General features: G+C 41.1%; 1 protein-coding gene across 1 annotated transcript in view; it reads left to right on the top strand.

The window, feature by feature from the left end:
* LOC307227568 (CLIP-associating protein 1-like) overlaps positions 1-18,907 on the top strand; it is a gene marked incomplete at its 5' end in the record, with an annotated part of 69,339 nt that overhangs the window by 36,983 nt on the left and 13,449 nt on the right. The window contains 6 exons of the mRNA XM_079996932.1: positions 488-583; positions 2,146-2,340; positions 5,481-5,609; positions 14,295-14,374; positions 15,779-16,026; positions 18,129-18,192. Coding sequence (XP_079853058.1) covers positions 488-583; positions 2,146-2,340; positions 5,481-5,609; positions 14,295-14,374; positions 15,779-16,026; positions 18,129-18,192 — 812 coding nt within the window. The remainder of the gene's footprint in view (positions 1-487; positions 584-2,145; positions 2,341-5,480; positions 5,610-14,294; positions 14,375-15,778; positions 16,027-18,128; positions 18,193-18,907) is intronic.

The raw sequence follows: 18,907 nt of genomic DNA on the forward strand, positions 1-18,907 counted from the left end.
GCTGTGTTCTCCGTTTCCATGGAGGATAGAGGGAACCCTGCAGGACGAGGTCTCAAACGTTGGACCTTCTAGATAAAAGCTTGTATTTGGAACAAGAAACCGGAAAGGAATACATTTTGGCAGATTGGCCACAAATTGTTACTCGCCCCACAACAACTAATTTTTTTCCACAGCTAGCGTTTTACCAAAGGAAAGGAAGCTGTGATAGGTAAAAAAAAAACCGCAATAATTGAGGCCTTCTTCATATAACCAATAATTGATACTTTATATGCTTTATACAACCAGTGATCATTTCATAATTTCTCTCAAATTATTTGTGTCAAACTTGTATTTTTTTAACTTAGATCTCCAAACAATTCTCAAATAATTCTATAACAACTCACAAAACAATCAAAATAAACCTCAACATTAACGATACATTTGTGAATCAAGATTCTTAATAAAAGCGATTCGCCATGAACGTCCCATCTCTCTGCCTTTCCCTCAGGTCGAGTGCGGACCAGGAGGCAGAATTCTGGGAGCAGCCCCTCGGTGACGGACAGCAGGGGGAGGAGCCGGGGGAAGGTGGTTTCCCAGTCCCAACGTGAGTACTTCCTGTATTTTATCGCCCGGCGGGAAGAGGGAGTCACTTGAGCCGAATGTGTAAACATTTTGTTGTTACTGCGAAGGTCCCGAAACATCCAAAAATGAAGCATAATCAAAGAATTTGCCTTTGTGCCCTGATGTATTCACCTCCCCGATCCAACATGCAGCGGTGGCTGCTGTGTTAACAGGGCTAAGCCCTCCCCATATTTTTGACTTTCACAACGAAAACAAATCTTTCACGAGTAGATCACAAATGCTGAACGCAGGAAATACCTGTGAAAGTGGACAAGAAGTGGCAGAATTTATGGACAAGTTGGACTACTTAATCCAAAATACAGTTGTGTTGTTTTATACAACATTTTATCAGGAAAAAAGGCAGTAAACGAGGGAACGTCACTGTGGGAACTCGCTTGGTTGAGGAGTTCTCCTTTTTCAGAAAGCCAGTTAGCTGATCAGCCGTCAGACAGACAGGTGGCTCACTTCACGTTGGAGATCGTTTTGTCGCGGTGTAACGGAGCATAGTGAACCGCGGTTCGGCACGCACGTGAGCCCTGGATTAATTGCAAAATTTGACCATCCTCGTGAAAAACAGTTTTACTGCTGCTGTTCATTTTTAAAGTGATAATTCACTAAATCTCGATGCAGAGCTACAGTGAGTAGAAGACAGACAAGACAGATGCTGCTGTGTTGTACTCTGAAGCTCAATGATTGGTTGACGGTACGTCACGTTATGTTGCTGCTACTTTAAGACATCCCATAGAGCAAATGTCGCCGCTATGCGCTATGTTCGTCTGCCATATTGGAGCGGTCAAGGTCCGGTAGTAAACAAACGCAATGTGTATTGAGAGATGCAGACTTCTCTACAAAATGGACTGTAACTTGCTTAAATCTGAAATGATTTTCATGAAATGTAGTTTGTTATAAACGTGAGGAATTGAACATGATACTGGTTATTTATTGGAATGATGGAATGAAATTCAGTCACGGGGGCCGGATCTTAGCATTTTTTCACTCACTACAATTTTTAAAGGAAGAAGGTATCATGCGTGCCTCATATTGCACTTTAATTTAACAATTGCGTATTGAATATTGTATATATTTCAAGATTTTATTGGAACATCTTGAATGTCCGTTTCATTTAAGACCATGGGCAAAAGTACTTTATTTTCAGTGTTTTACAGAATAAATGGAAAGCAAAGTTATATTTGTCTCCCTCAAAGAGGATTGTGGGCTGTACTGTGTTCACTCAGAGATGGAATCCTGGTAAAGTGTTTTTAATTTTTATTTTTAATTTTATTATTAATTTTTTATCGTTTTTTGGCTTTTATTCAGCCCGCCCATCCAATATCACCACCAGCCACCACTGCCGACATGGATGCATGATTTAAAGGAAGATAGATTAGTTTAGATGTTTGTACTGTACATATGTGTGTATATGACAAGAATGTTTAATAAAGAAAGGAAATAAAGTTATTGAGCAAAAATAATAAAATAAATGTAATATCTCTATGACCTCCTGAGGTAGACGAGGGGTGAGTGAATATGCGCGATGTGTTTCAGCCGGCAGTCGGTCGGGTTCTCCGGGCAGGCTGCTGACCTCCGCCTACGGCAGGATCCCCAGACCCACCGTGGGGCCCGCCGCAGCCTCCACCCCTTCCAACGCCACCACCGGCAGCCTGACCAACAAGAGCAGGACGCGGGGGCCTCGCAGCCAGGGCTGCAGCCGCGAGACCAGCCCCACCAGGTCCAACACAGGTAGGGTGATTTATACATAAAAGTAGGGTGTGGCTCTTGGGTACCTGCCGATACAGAGTTCAGCTAAACAATATATGGAGATGTTATTTTATTATTTTTCAATAATAATAATGTGTGTGTGTGTGTGTGTGTGTGTGTGTGTGTGTGTGTGTGTGTGTGTGTGTGTGTGTGTGTGTGTGTGTGTGTGTGTGTGTGTGCGCGCGCGCCTCATTTTTGAGTAAATTATTCACTCACTGCTTTGTTTAAACAAGATCTTGATTTATTCTTGTGTCTGAGCTTGTGTCTTGCTGTGGCCACACAGGATTTTTATTTATTTTTTTCATTCACGTCACGGAGGGAAGGGAAGGATTGGGTGTTGATGTTAAATGCGATGTGACAGGATGCTTCACACTGTCTGGTTTTCAACCTTCCGGTCAAATCCTCTCGGGCAGCGGTCCTTATGTAGTCATCTAACTGGAGAAAGTGCTGGAGAGATGGATTCCCAGATGTGGATGTAATTTTGATTGGTCTTCAATTAATATTGATGCATATAGTGATGGCATTTGCTTTTTAAATATTATGAACCTGTTTTTTTATTCCTAAAAATGGGGTTTAATGATACATAATATAGTGTGTGTGTGTGTGTGTGTGTGTGTGTGTGTGTGTGTGTGTGTGTGTGTGTGTGTGTGTGTGTGTGTGTGTGTGTGTGTATACACACTTGTAAAGTACATGTATGTCATGGTTGGAGAATATATATATATCTTTGTCACAAAAACATTCATGAATTTTGGTTCTTTTATGAATTTATTATGGGTCTTCTGAAAATGTGACCAAATCTGCTGGGTCAAAAATATACACACGGCAACTTGAACTATGAATTTTGGAGATGTAGAATGTTGTGTCAATCAAATTTGCGTTGTGGCACGGCCTCTTTATTTCTTGTGCGTGATTATGATTGACTACAGTTGGTGACTTCTCTGAGCCCATTTAAATAGGGCTTGTTTGATACACTCATCGGCCACAAACGCTAGGATGGGAAAGTCTAAGGAGCTCAGCACGGATCTGAAAAAGTGGATCATTGACTTGAACAAGAAAGTCACTTGGAGCCATTTCCAAGCAGCTACAGCTCCCAAGATCAACTGTGCAAACAATTGTTTGTGAGTATAAAGTGCGTGGCATAGCTGTGTCACTGCCACGATCAGGAAGGAAAGGCAAGCTATCACCTGCTGCTGAGAGAACGTTGGTCAGGAGACAACCAAGAACCACCAAAAAGCAGGTCTGAAATAGAAGCTGATGGAACACAGGTGTCAGTGTCCACAGTCAAGCGTGTTTCACATCACCATGGGCTCAGAGGCTTCTGTGCAAGAAGGAAGCCTTTGCTTCAGAAGCGGCACCTTAAGGCTCGACTGAAGTTTGCCGCTGATCACATGGACAAAGAAAAAGGCCTTCTGGAGGAAAGTCCTGTGGTCAAATGAAACAAAAATTTAGCAATTTGGCCACAATGACTAGAAATATGTTTAGAGGAGACAAGGTGAAGCTTTTAACCCCAGGAACACTCTACCTACCGTCAAGCATGGTGGTGGTGGTAGTATTATACTCTCGGCCTGTTCAGCTGCCAGTGGAACTGGTGCTTTATCCAAAGTAAATGGAATAATGAAGGAGGATTACCTCCAAATTCTTCAGGAAAACCTGAAATCTTCAGCCAGGAGGTTGGCTCTTGGACACAGTAGGGAGTTCCAACAGGATAATCATAACAAACACACATCGAAAGTGGTAAAGGAATGGCTAAATCAGGCTGGCATTTAGGTTTTAGAATGGCCTTCCCAAAGTCCTGACTTAAACCCCATCGAGAACATGTGGACTGCGCTAAAGAAAAAATTCAGTGAATTTAGTTGAACTGCACCAATTCTGTCAAGAGGAGTGGTCAAAGATTCATCGCTACCAAAAGCGCCTAATTGAGGTGAAAGTGGCCAAGGGACATGTAACCAAATATTAGCATCACTGTATGTATGTATATTTCTGACCGAGCAGATTTGGTTGTGTGCGTGTGCGTGTGTGTGTGTGTGTGTGTGTGTGTGTGTGTGTGTGTGTGTGTGTGTGTGTGTGTGTGTGTGTGTGTGTGTGTGTGTGTGTGTGTGTGTGTGTGTGTGTGTGTGTGTGTGTGTGTGTGTGTGTGTGTGTGTGCGCGCGCGCGCGCGCATATACTGTATATGCACAGGGTCATGATATGAATTGCTGCCAATGTTTGTGCATTTGGAAACCGCTTCTAGGACGTATAGTCATCAAATAGATTGTCGATTGTTCTCTCCCACTCGTTGTATGGAAATTTATCAGTGGATCACTTGCACTAATCAAATAAAAGAAGATCACAAAATAAAGGTGGCACAGTGCATTGCACTGCAAGTTCCTGGGTTCGATTCCTGCCTGGGCCGCTGATGGCACCACGCTCCGGTGGGTAATCTCTCGATTGGGGGAAAACTATGTGGAGTTTGCATATTCTCCCCGTGCTCACATGTGGTTTCCTCCATATATCATCATAAGAATCCCCACTAAAAACATGCAAAATAAAAAAAAATAAAAATCTAAAAGAAGAATCTTCTGACCAGCAATGGACACTGAAGTTGGTCCCCAGGCGCCGTAAGCTGCCCACCACTACTGGCCTGCCCCCTGGAGGAAGGACAAGCCTTGATTGGGGGGGGCTTACATACATCCGAGTTGGGGCACATCTTGTGTGTTGGAATACTCACAGGGCAGAGTTTGTTTGTATATGGGTGGAGTTCCCCCAATTTCAAGAACTGTCTTCCGTTATTTTGACTGCCCTTCTGGCAAACTTCTCCATGTGAAACCAGACAAAACTCTCATTCAGCGCTACTAAACACACCTTTCCCCCATATGATCTAAATGAACACGAAAGCAGATCTGAAATGTCAAACGGCTTGGAAAGACAATTGTTTTGGGTCAGCATTTGGCAATCCCCAGTCATTGTGTTTTCCTACTAATAACCTAACCTCTTCCAGCATTCGCATGGCCCGCGCGCTTTCTCTCCCTATGCCCGACTGACTAACCCCTGCCCTGCTTCAGGTCTGTCTGCTTAACCTCTCCATCTCCCCTCTGCTGCTCTCTCTCTCTTTCTCCTTCCCACCCTTCCCCGGTCTCGGCAGCACGGAGTCGAATCCCCCGGCCCAGTATGAGCCAGGGGTGCAGCCGTGAAACCAGTCGCGACAGTAGCCGGGACACCAGCCCCACCAGGGGGTTCTCTCCGCTGGGTGAGTACGGTGTTTGTAGGGACTGTTCACGTGCCGCCCCGGGACATTGTTTGAGAGGATTTCCAGCAGTATAGACATGGAGGGTTAATTCACACGTGTGCAAGTTGAAGTAGTGGTGAGATAATGTTAATGGTAATGGCTATTTTAATGTAAGGCTCAACAATAACTTTTAAAAGTGATCGCCAGGTTGGCAACCGGGCATCAGCTTTCGGGTGCCGAAATGGAAAATATGGTTGCCATTTTTAGTCACATTATATTTTAAAGTTATAGTTATACGTCAGATTAACTCATGAAAATGTGACATAAAAGAATGTTTAAAAGCTTTATTACAGTAACCAAACAAACGTCTTTGTAGTTTGTGTTTTATCTGATACTTAAGAGAATTAGAATCTTCAGAAGGGAAGAAACACAAATCAAGACAGACGAGAGTTGTGATAATCCTGACTCCTCTGGTCACACGTGGCCTGATCACAATTAAGGTGGAGGTGCACTTAAGAAGAAGTAGGAGTTTTGGACCAAAAAGATGTGTTCAGAACAAGATAAAATTTGCCCCGGTGATGTGGGTTCTTTCGGTGTTCTTGGCGCAAGCAAGGACAAGGAGCTCTCCTTGTCGCAACTTTTTTCATTTCTTTTATTAATTTCACCTTTATTTTGTTCTCGGTGATACATTGAGGGGTGAACCCTCATTTTCAATGATGCCGAGATCACATCAGGCATAAAAAATGAACACAAATATGAAAAATTAACTATAAGAAAAGACAATATGAACACAAACATCAATATTTGTTAAAACAATTACAAGTTAAAACAAATACATTAAAAACAAATGAGATTTGTAAACATATTTCTAACATCTCTGAATGGTATCAAGGAATCAATATTTAAAGTGCATTGTAGGTCTTCCCACTGGTCCGGAGCACAGAATTTAAAAGCAATCTTTCCGTGTTCGGAGTTGACCGGCAGAAAATCTAGTTTAATCAAATCCTGAGGGCCGGTTTGATTAGCTCCTACTCTCTATATAGCCTGCTTATCAATTGTTTATAAGCTCAATAAATGCAGATAATATTTGATTGGAATCTCTCCCATTTGTCCGGGAAATTGAAATCCTCAAGGACACGCTAACTGGCACCAATTTTTTCTAATGGAAACTCTGGTCTACAGTATATATTACTTACATCACAATAATCCAAGACAGAAAGAAACACAGTTTCAGCTATTCTTTTTCGACTAAACATGGGAAGGCAGGTGCTATTTGGATAAAGAAAGCCACGTTTCAGCCGCAGCCTTTCAACCATTTTATCAATATGAAATTTAAAAGTGAGTTTATCATCAATCCAGATGCCTAAATATTTGCAGTGTGCGACTCTTTCAATAGCTGAACCGAGTAATGTGCTTGTCTGTAGTTTGCTATAATTGATTTTAATTCCGGTGAATAGCATATATTTATTTTTTTCCGCATTCAACACAAGTTTGTGAGAAAGTTACACATTGTCAAAAGCCAATTGTATGGAGTTAGCCCAACAATATGAGATAGTGTCATCTGCCTATAGATGGACAACGCCAGGTATACAAAGACCAGACAATATCATTGATATAAATTGTGAAAAGGACCGATCCTAAAAGCGAGCCTTCTGGGACACCTTTTGTTGTTGATAAAAATGCAGATTGAACATTAACCGTTTTCAGGCGCTGCCGTCTATCAGAGAGGTCGTTTTGGAACCATCCATAAGAATTAGGGTAACATCCAATACTTAGCAGTCTATGTAAGAGCAGGGAATGATCAACCATATCAAAGGCTTTTGATAGGTCGATGAACAGAGCAGCACAATGCTTCTTTTTATCCACTGTTGTCACAATATAATTAAATATTAAAGATGGTGAGATTAGAGATGGTGCTATGGTTAGCCCTGAAACCAGACTGGTGAGGCAGAATACCCAGCTAGAAAATTCTTGAGTTGATTGTTTACTATTGATTCAAGTATTTTAGACAGGCAGGACAATTTAGAGATGCTATTTAGATCATGGTGCACACAGCGCCTCCGGTGACGGTTCCAGTGTTGCTTTTGCTGTGTTTTTAGTTTGGATCTATTTGTTTTTGTTAGATTCTGATTGTATTAAACAAACATTTTAAACTCAACTAAGGGACATTCCTTGGATCAGGACAGAGGATGAATGCTGAGAAATGACAGAGATCTCTTAAAATAAAAACTGTGTTTTTATTTTAGATGTATTTATTTTGTGGAGGACGGAACCCAGAAGAAAGTTGGATTTAAAATTCAAAGAGAGTTTTGGTTTGGTTTTACAGATATACACTAATCAGCCACAACATTAAAACCACCACTAATTACAATAAATATTGTGTAGGTCCCACTCGTGCCCCAAAACAACTCAGCATGGACACTCTGACCGGTCTGCGCCTCAGCAGCCCAATACGCAGCAAGCTGTGATGCACTGTGTGTCCTGACACCTTTCTATCATGGGCAGCATTAACTTTTAGCGCATAAATGAGCCCATGGTCGCCCATGACCCTGTCGCCGCTTCGCCGCTTCCTTGGACCACTTTTGGTGGTTACTAACCACTGCTTACCAGGAACACCCCACAAGACCTGCCGTTTTGGAGATGCTCTGACCCAGTCGTCTAGCCATCACAATTTCGTCCTCGTCAAAGTCGCTCAGATTCTTACGCTTCCCCATTTTTCCTGCTTCCAACAAGTCAACTTCAAGAACTGACTGTTGACTTGCTGCCTAATATTTCCCACCCCTTGACAGGTGCCATTGGAATGGGATGAGCAATGTTATTCACTTCACCTGTCACTGGTTTTAATGCTGTGGCTGATCGTGTGTAAAGGCCTGCCTCTAATATAAGCCTGCTTCCAATAAAAGCCAGTTTAGGTAAATAATAGCCACAGTCACTATTAGGGGAAATACGGGTACTATCAATAAATGACATTGTGTAACTCATTGTTTGAGTTTGATTTCACTATTTTTATTCGTCTTTTTTTCATCTTTATGTAAAGCAAAGCCACTGCCAACTCCTCTCGCTGTTGCGTTTGCGCTTCTTTCACCGCCGAGTATTCTGCTGATGGTGTTCTGGGACATGTTCTCATGTTTGTGGTTCTTACGTCTTTTGTCCTCACGTCTTTTTAAGTGCACCTCCTGCTTTAGCCTGTGTGTCTGTCTCTCTCTTACACCCACATGTATATGCTCACCACACAGACAATAAGAATGTCAACAGTCCTGTTTGTTTCCTCATTGTTAACAATGGTAAATTCTAATTTGCATCTTTCCATTTAAAAGTAGCCCTCCACCGGATGAGGTCTGAACCATCCTCATTATTTCTGCTGTCAGTCTACAAAGATAACAACTGGTTATTGTATTGTAACAGCTATATGTTGACATATTTGACCAAATTGACTAGAAAAAAAACTAAAACTAAATACATTTCCTGTAAATTTAAATTTTATTTTAGTTTGTTTTTTCAGTACACAATATCCTTTCTGTTAGTTTAAATTTTTTCTCTCTAGTTTTAGCAAAAAAAAAAAAATTCACAACTAATATTAGTTGACCTTTAGTTTAACGGTGCAAGGATGCAATCACATGTATGGTGGAACAAAGGTCTGAAATAAACTTATGGTGGTAGCCGACGGTTTTCAGAGTTCCCATGAATGCATCACTTCCGTCACGCAATACGGTTTTCCGAATCCGTGAACGCAGTATTGCTTCCTGCTTTGGGGCGCCTTCAACCGGAGACTAGAGCCGTGTCTGCATCTTACAGTAATAACTGATCGTGGATGTTGTTCTCTCGGACGGATTAAATATAAAAATACAAAATGCTAAACTTATATGGGAGTTTAGTGTGGCGCTGAACTAAAAAGAAAAGCTATGAATAGTCAAGTCTTTTTGTTGAACAGCTAAATCCAATTCGACTGAGAAAATTCTGACGGATTCAGTCGGATACAGCCCTACTATATAACATACTAAGATTGACGTTAATCTCTAAAGTGTTACTGTAAATTTAGTCTACAATAAGTTAAAAGAGCAAACGTTACCTCCTGCATGCCCGATCCGTCCTGTAGCTTGTCAGTCGCACCAAATCAGATTGGCCTCCCAAGACATCAGAAATGTCCTCTTTGTTTTTCTGGTTCTTTGTCAGATGAATCAATTTGCGCATTCATTTGTGATGTTGACGGGTTAACTTTTCACACCACAGACCAAGCAACTTATTTTGTTTCCCCATTGTCTCTTAAACAGGTGCCTCTGCATACGTGCAGTTTTCTGGTTCCAGTTGTTAACAGCAGTATTCCTCCGTCCTTCACTTACTCAAAAGCTTTATCAATTTTGCAAATGCAAATTTCACCCTGGAAAGTTTTGGCATTTTGGCTCTGTTGCTTACCAATAGAATATTTGAGACAATGTTCGATTTGTTTGCCTCGCTACTCAGGAAAAAAGAGTCCTCACTTCGTACGGTAGCTAGCTAGTTACCGGCCAACTTGCCAGCAATGTCACAAACATTGAATATAAAATGATAAACTGCTCATGTCATAAGGAGGCCAAACAAGCCAGTATTTGGGTCAACTGTACGTTATCTTCTTGTGAATACAACCTTCCCAGTGTTTTAAATCTGGAGACCCCGGCCCTGTGTTCTTTTCAACTAATTCCGTCCCTGACTGTATCCCTAATTCTGTCCCCTGGTCTGTGGCCAGAAGGAGGTGGTCAGACTGGGGTTAGCATTGTCATAGTCATGGGTATGTGGTGTTCAACGAGTACTGGGGTTTTTTCTTTGCCATCTTCTGTGTCAGCTATTGTGTTCATCTGTTATCCATAATGTTTGGAGAAGATGGAATGTCGTTTACTTGGCTTGTTTAGTTTACTTACAGTTGAATTGGTAATATACAGTAATTAAATAAAGAAATTGTGATGTTGGATGGCTGAGGAAGAATTACCAAACAAATCATTGATGGTCTTTGACTGGGGTGTGAGAGCCACAGCAGATCAACTGCACACGACTTCCCATGGAGTCGCTTCTAACTTTACTTCCTCCCTTAGCGACAAGACGTCACTCCAGATCCACCAGTGCCCTGTCCTCCACAGAATGCTACTCAGGTGACCCGAGGGGGCTCCACGTCAAGCAGAGTCACTCAGTTAGCCAGATCTAGACCCGCGGCCAGCGGCTAGTGAGTCCTAGTGAGGCAAGCCAACGCAAACTCCTTTGTTGCTGGTCGCAGTTACACACACATTGCGCAGACCAATTGACCTTTTCAGTCGCAGCTCCCTTTGTCCATTGAGCGTGATCGTTCTGAGATGAATGGAATATTATACGCACCAACTGACAGATTACACATTTAGGGCACCGACCAGCAATTTGGAGTAAACAAAATTATAAAAAGCTTTCCCCTGATCCTTGGGGGTTTGCCTAGTCTGTCTCTGCATTATTGGTTGCATTTAATATGTGCAATCTAGGATTTTTTGAACAACTTTTGCAGCTAATTATTCCCGGAAGACCATCCAAGAAATGATGAGCGAATAATTGTATACATTTAAAAACAGTAACCCTGACTTAAGACTAAAACAGTTATTTGTCTGTTGCTATAGGATGTTTTTAAGGAATGCCATTTGAATTGGCTTACTCTTCAGGATGCTTAGGGTTAGGTGTTATCTCACAGTTATCTGGCTAACTAGGGGCTAACTGCTTGGCGAATTAGCTCCTTGCATGTAAGTCTTTCCTCAGTGAACCAGAGATAGACAGAGAATGCCTCCACCAACCTTACCCTCTGTCTGGCTCTGGGGCCGGAGTTGCAATTCATGGTCCTGGGTCCGTGGGGAATAAATAATTACACCAGAAACAAACTGTACTTCCCGGTTTAATCCATGGCTGGTAATGTTGGACAGACTAAATTCTATTTCAGTGTGTTGACCCCCAACATGGTCATACACTTTCCTCACAGCCAAGTTGTGTACATCCGAGGAATATGAATAATTCAATGGTAATTGTGTCTGCTATACCAAAAATCTGCAGGCAGACAGCTAAAATTTTAATTTGGCTATAAAGTCCAGGGGAAATCCAGGGGATTTGTGGTTTCAAACAGCTTTCACTATTTTGTCTCTTAAGTTGTCATTGGATTACAGCAGCAAATTAACCAGCAACAGTAAAAACTCACAAACATGCCAACGAGCTGCACTTACAGCAGTAACATCCACTCACCTACAGGGGGTGATGTTGTAAACATAAACCACCAATCTTCACAATTACTCGTATTGCTATAATGTGTTTTCTTATTTACATTGGATATAATTGTGAAGATATTTTGCTTTTTTTTTTTCAAGTTTGTAACTAAATGTTCTATTGTTCTGTTGCTGTCACTTTATATTTTGCTTCTTTATTTTATCCTCAGTTATTTAAAATGTTGGATGTGCCGTGTTAAACTGTCCGCAATGTTAAAAAGCTATTGCTGTTTACTTCATTGTGTTATTTTTTGCCATTGTATTTTAATTTAGCTTTGCTGAAATACCTGTTCCTTTATGCACCGTTCATGGCCTTTTTTGCAGTATCTGTTCAGTTTAACTCATAAGGTACACAACGTCGCTGGGTTTTCATTGTTGAATATTGTGCATGTTATTCTCCAAATTGTATTATATTAGACAATTAATGTTTATACAGCATTCCACCCTCACGGCATTGGGAGTGTGCCAAACCATCTTTGCTCACAGAACTTGCTTGTCTTTTTGCACTCTTGTGACTCTCAAACCTTTTATAGTGATGGACCCCAAGGGGCCACATGTCTTTGATGGACGCCTTTAACATTAAACCCAGAAAATATGAGAAATCAGCCAAACTCTCACACTGACCAGACTTTGTGTTTGTCTTTGGGCCACATACAGTGAAAATAAATTGTTGCTAATGAGCTATGGACATTTCAAGCTTAGCTTTTAATTTATCTATGACATAATTTAAAAATCCAACAAATCAGTTTGAAGCATTGACATACTAAGATCAGATCAGATCTGTGAATCAAGACAGTTTTGTTTTTTTTAGTTTTTTTTTATCTAAACCTGACCAAAACATCCCAAATTCAAGAAGCAGAGACAGTAGTTGATCTTTCCTTTAGGGGGGGCATTAGTTCCAGTTAGATCAAGAGTGTTAAAGCTCAACAGTGGGAATCACAGCACAAAAGTACCATGGAAGTCTTAAAGAGGTCCTATTATGCTCTTTTTTTACTCCTTAAGTTAATATAGGTCTCTGAAGTGCCCAAAACATGTTTTTGAAGTTTTTTGCTGAAAATGCCACTGAGATTATGAATTCTAGCCATTCTAACATGCCTCAAAATCTGTTGTGCTCCTGACGCTGTGTTTGAAAGGGAGGAGCCAACCTCCTGAGGCCACAAGTTCTGTGAGCCAATGGGGTTTGAGCACAAGTTGTGGGTTTTGTGAGCCAATCAAGTTGAAGCATGGCTTCCGGGTTTCGTTGTATTTACTCAATAACTGTTACTGATTTCAACTTATCAGTCAACCTCTGTTCAAATTTTAGAAATAAGCAATCTAGTAGCTGAATCTTTACTCATATTAGCTCCGGCACGCGACTCTCAGACGCAGGGATTTTTTGTTTCTTGTAAACGTTGGAAAATAAATTAAATACATGTACAACAAAAACACAATATTTTTATTGGTTTTGTTTGGAGAAACGCACAGCGGATCGTTCGCTATAGATCCACAACCTCCGCAGGCTACTTTTTTATTTTTGAAATAAACACACAACGGAATTATTTGTTAAATACTTGTTTCCGTCGTCTGCAGTCTCTTCACAGACAGTTGGTATTAATATCTTTATTTCAAAAGATTTCTGCTGGTCTTCCCAGCAGTGCTTTTTACTCTTCGTGTTATTTTGCCAGCCGTGGGTGGAGTTATTCTCAGACGGAGAGCGGGTCCATTTCTACTGTGTGTGTGACGTAGGGCTGAGACACATATCGGAAATCTTCTTATTTCACACTTTGTGTGTTAGTCGGCCCATGAGAGACCCAAATGTATGTGCACAAGCACTGAAAGAGAGTTTTGCATAATAAATCATTATATGAATAGACTTATGCAATGCAATACTTTGGTTTGACGGGAACATTTTATTTTTATTTTTTTAACCTGTGCTGTCAGGATGCTGGGCATACAACACAGAGTATTTGTATGCTATTGCATCTAGGACAGAGTTAGTCTGCAAGCGGAGTTCAAGTTCTCAACCTGCGATGCAACTCTTTATTATTGTTTGGCGGGAACATTAAGGCATCGATTTAAAAATTTTTGGTCCAGATGCTAACTGCCATTTGCTTTTAATGAAAAGTGAATGGAGTCAACAATATCCTTCAACACAGAGAGGGAAACTCCGGGTTCATCAAGTAAAATATGCACTGGATGGGATTTTGAGGAAACCATGTGGATTTGCTAATTAGTCCAACTCCGAGGTCCAACTAATGAGTGACTGTATATCAGCTGGATCAGTGCATAGGTGGAGAGAAAGCAAGGCAGGACTTTTACTTTCTGAACCCGGAATTTTCCACCTCCGCTTAAATGCACAAATTATGCACGTTCTTTCTTTGGCACGCATCACAATTGTTTTATTTACTTTTGCAGTAAATCATTCTAATCATTCTCTGATGGCTGTGAGTGCTGGTCCTTGACATTTCCCTTGTGTCTCTTCCCTCTGAAGACCGTCTGTCCCACCAAGCTCGTATCTCAGCCTCCGTCAACGCCATGAGGATCCTCAACACCGGCACCGAAGTGGAAGCGGCCGTAGCCGACGCCCTGGTAAGAATTGTGCTAAAAGATGTTGGATTATTCAGGTGTCGTTGATAGTCACATTTCCCAAGTGTTTCAGGAGTTCAGTGTATTGATGGCATGGAAATAAACATTCGGGTCTACACTCCAGTACCATGTTAGAAAAAGTATGATATTTTGAACCGGGCAGCCTGGTTCCTCATTAACCCTGGGAATCACCGGGCTAAGTGTAGATCCTGATTTATCTCCAAGTAATTCATTCCTATGACGAATATCACAAATTCATGGTTTATGGCCTTTGAGTGGTACAATTCTGCTATAACTTGCCTCTTCTGCTTTCTTCTCCTCCATCTTGTTTAATCTCAGCTGTTAGGAGACTCCCGGAGTAAGGTACATCAGAGCCCTCCGTCACTAAACTCTCTAGACATACTGTCACTGCATGCAGAGAATGTGCAGCAAGCTTTGGTATTTCTGGAATGAAGCCCCCTTATATTTAGAAGGAAAGTTGTCACATTGGGAGATCAGGTTAATAATATGCCTTGACGGCCATGGTGTGTTTTCAGCAGCCTTTTTTTTTTTTTTAAGAATAGTCAGTCAAAAAAAAAAAGAATAGTCACAGTCGTCCTAGCTTGGAGCCCTTGTTAATACCTACAGGAATACAATTGAGAGCCACATCAATTATTGTATTGTCCATTGTTATTGGGATGCTCTTCAGCTGGAACGATCCATAGGTTGACCTCAACCAAAGAGGACACAGACGTTGGTTACCATCATGGCCTTTAACCCAAACTCTTAAACAGAGTCACTGCAAGTCGTAATCAAATTGGACATGATGCAGGTTAAGGCTGGACAGTCTCTCCTAATATAGATATGTGCGTCGTAGACTGCTCTCGCTTCTGTTACGTCTCTACCTGCCTTTTAAAATGTTTCTGTATATCACAATATTTCTTTGTCTTATTGGCCATCGGCCATGTACGTATGGCTTAACATCATATCTTACAGGACTGATTGTTGGTTTGTACAACTTCTAATCAAATGCTGGTGGCAACAATAGCATTTTTGGGGCAAAGGTTTTTAAATCAGTCTCTCATAATAGAAAGACAGGGAGAATGGCGAATGGAGTTCCTCATCCACTCAACATCCTAACAGAAAACATCCGTCACGGCATGACCGCATGCAACCGCCCGACTCCTTTCCGTCGCTGCATGTTAGTTCTTCAAACTGTCGCGGTTGGAGAAGTGATATTGTTTTTTTTATCCCTCTTCTATTGTGAGAGGTTTCTTTTAAGCATGGCTGTCGCTTCCCAATTTGTCATAACATCACTGCTGGCTCTGCACCGGTCCTGTTTTGATTTAAAAAAAAAAAAAAAAAAAAAAAAAAGGTCACACCTTCTGCATCACTTCTTTCCTTTCCTCTCCCTCTCCCGCTCCCCAGCGGCGACCGGCGAGGCGTCGCTTCGAGTCGCCTGGGATGTACTCGGACGACGACGCCAACAGCGACGCCTCCAGCGCCTGCTCGGAGCGCTCTTACAGCTCGCGGAATGGCACCGGCGGCCCGCACAGCCTGCGCCAGATGGAGGACGTGGCTGAGATCCTCAACCACTGCGCCAGCGCCAACTGGTCGGAGCGCAAGGAGGGACTGCTGGGCCTGCAGAACCTGCTCAAGGGCCAGAGGATGCTGAGGTAGGGGTGCCTGTGTGTGTGCGTGCGTGCGAGAAACAATAGAAAGTAACAGCTACCCTGAAAATAAACCATTCAATCAACTTGCCTCTTTTTGTTTGAATTTCCTTTTCTCAACTCTTAAGGTGTACATTCCAAGTTTAAGAAAACCTGAAAAATGTACAGTACAGTCTAACCAATAGAACTAATGTTTTTTAAGTTGATCCGATGAATATATTTTTGTATTTTCAGTTTGTCCAAAAGCAATTGAGTGCGACCGAAGAGTTTTTTTTCTGCATTCAGAGCCACATAGAGCACCTTTAAACTTTCATATGAAAATATTAGCCAAGGTCTAATTATTGTTGAATTTTTTAAATCCGCTGGTTGAAATGATTATGGGCAAAAGTATGTGCCACTAAAAACTGAATTTGAATCATTTATATTTGAATTTGAATAGTTCAACTTTCAATAATTGCATTGAAAAACTGAATCTGAATAGCGTCATTTCAAATTGAATTTATTAGTTTGGAACTGAACTCCAATAAACTTGAAACTGAATATAATATGAAATTGAATTAGTTTTCTCTTAAACTATATTTGACCCTCACTGAAAATTCATTCAGTTCTCAAAAGTTCCCGTAATTTAAATTCAGTTCTTGCAATTTAATTTCAGTTCTCGTAATTCAAATTCAGTTCTTGCAATTCAGTTTCAGTTCGGTACGTATCACACATCTGGGTCGCTGAGGAAGAGAAATCGAGGGCAGATTCACACAATTTTAGAATGGCTCCATTTCCGGAAGTGAATTTCCAATTCATTCACCCCACTGACGTTTCAGAAAATACTTATACAAAGAGTTTTAAGCCTGGAACCAAGCCAACCAACAAGGGGAGGAATCGGGACCATAAAACATTTGATTCGGAGCAAAAAAAAAATTGGGAAATAGAGAGCCAAAGGTACAAGACTGTATATAATTATTATAACAGTGAAGGGGGTTCTCATCCCATAAACCATTGTGAATGATGCCTTTCCAATGACTCCAACCGAACGATAGTTTAGCATGCTCCTTCTTGAATTTAAACTTTGTCATAATTATAGTGTTTATGTTATAAACATTATCAAAAATAGTGTTGAAATCATGGTTGCTCTGTGTTAAAAGTAACAAACGATCGTAGAGTTCTGTGGTAGCCGTACGTCCTCCCATATTTTTAAGCTTTCTAAAAAATAAAAAATAAAAAACGAGTAAATGAATTCAATTTCATAATATTACTTTCACTTTCAAGTTTATTGGAATTCAGTTCCAAACGAATAAATTCAATTTCAAATGATGCTTTTCAGATTCAGTCTTTCAATGTGTTGCAGTTTCGCCTACCACGCGCCACCCAAGCGGCGTGTTCAGGGAACTCCGGCACAGAGACACACATGACAGGAGGTTGTAAACACCAGTTTATTGTAGAGAGTTGGCCAGTTGGAATTGGCCCAGGAGCACACAGACATGTGATGACAGGGAATTGGGGGTTTTATCTGTTGCTCGTTAGACCAACCTACGAGCAACAGGTATGCAGCCACCCTGATCCCAATCACCTAGACCCAGGTCAGGTGTGGCAGCTCAACCAGTCCATCCCCACACCAGACAATGCAATTGCTAAAGTTAAACAATACGAATTCAAATTATGTGATTCAAGATTCAAGAGGTTATTTGTCACATACATATACATACGGTCATACATATATGCAGTGAAATGTCATGACATGGTGATTACACACAATAAGCTCTATAAGCTCTAAAAGTACTAAAATGTGCATAATCGACACAAGGTGCTCACGCAGGCGGCCACAAGGGGGGGCACCACAATGGCAATTCTAGGTTCTATAATTATTTAATAGAATTATTTGCCGGTGTTGTATTAAATATACATTTAAATCCTCCTAAATGAAACTTACCTTCAGTACTTACCTCACAGAGTAGAAGAATGGGAGAATGGAGGGATGGGAGAAATTCAGTTTTTCATTACAATTTAATCAAGTTGAGCAATTCAAATATGAATTATTCAAATGAAGTTTATAGTGACACATAATTTTTTATTGCTGACCGAGTTTTTCACCTTTCTGTCCGTGCTTCTGACAGTCGTGTGGAGCTAAAGAGACTTTGTGAGATCTTCACCAGGATGTTCGCTGACCCGCACAGCAAGGTAGGACCCAGCTCTGAGGCTACAGGCTCTGCGTTTACAAGACCGCTGTTATCAACTGATCCAAACGTCCGTACTGAGATTTGATTTACAAAAAAAAAAAAAAAGGCTTCTGTGTTTACTGCCTCTGCAACTGCAATACAGTACAAATTTACTTGGAACTAACTTAATCCAGTTTATGAAGGACTTTATGAAGGAGCATTTCCGGTGGAGATGAACTCCACCGGAAATGCTGCCAAAAACACGATAATTTCACGCTGTGCATTAATCTGTGTTATGCTTTGTTTTTGGTGTTTGGCTTGAACTTGAATGTATTTTCCTTATGTTTGTGTCTGGGTTAGCTCCCGAGAAAATGGTAGTATAGCTCATAGTTGGGGGCGGGGGGGAGTAGAATAGGGGTGGAGTAGACGTAATAGAGCGATATGACGTTTGCTTGTGACGTCATCGTAGATTCCCCTCATCAAATTCCTTTGTGATCGTCGTCATATCAACATAAAAAACAAACAAATAAATTAAGCCCCTTTTTTGTCACTTTGCACCAATTTGATTCAATGAATTCACAGCAGATGCGTGAAGCGGTGTTCAGCCAAAGTTGGGTTTTTGATAAGAGTGCGTCCGGCTTTTCACTGTTTGCCCTAAATTCAGTGCTAACATGTTTATTAACTAACTGAGTGACCAACTAACCAAATGTCTTCTTTTGTTGCATGCCTCTTCGCCA

The sequence above is a fragment of the Zeus faber genome (genome assembly GCF_960531495.2).
Source record: "Zeus faber genome assembly, chromosome: 2".
NCBI lineage: Eukaryota > Metazoa > Chordata > Actinopteri > Zeiformes > Zeidae > Zeus > Zeus faber.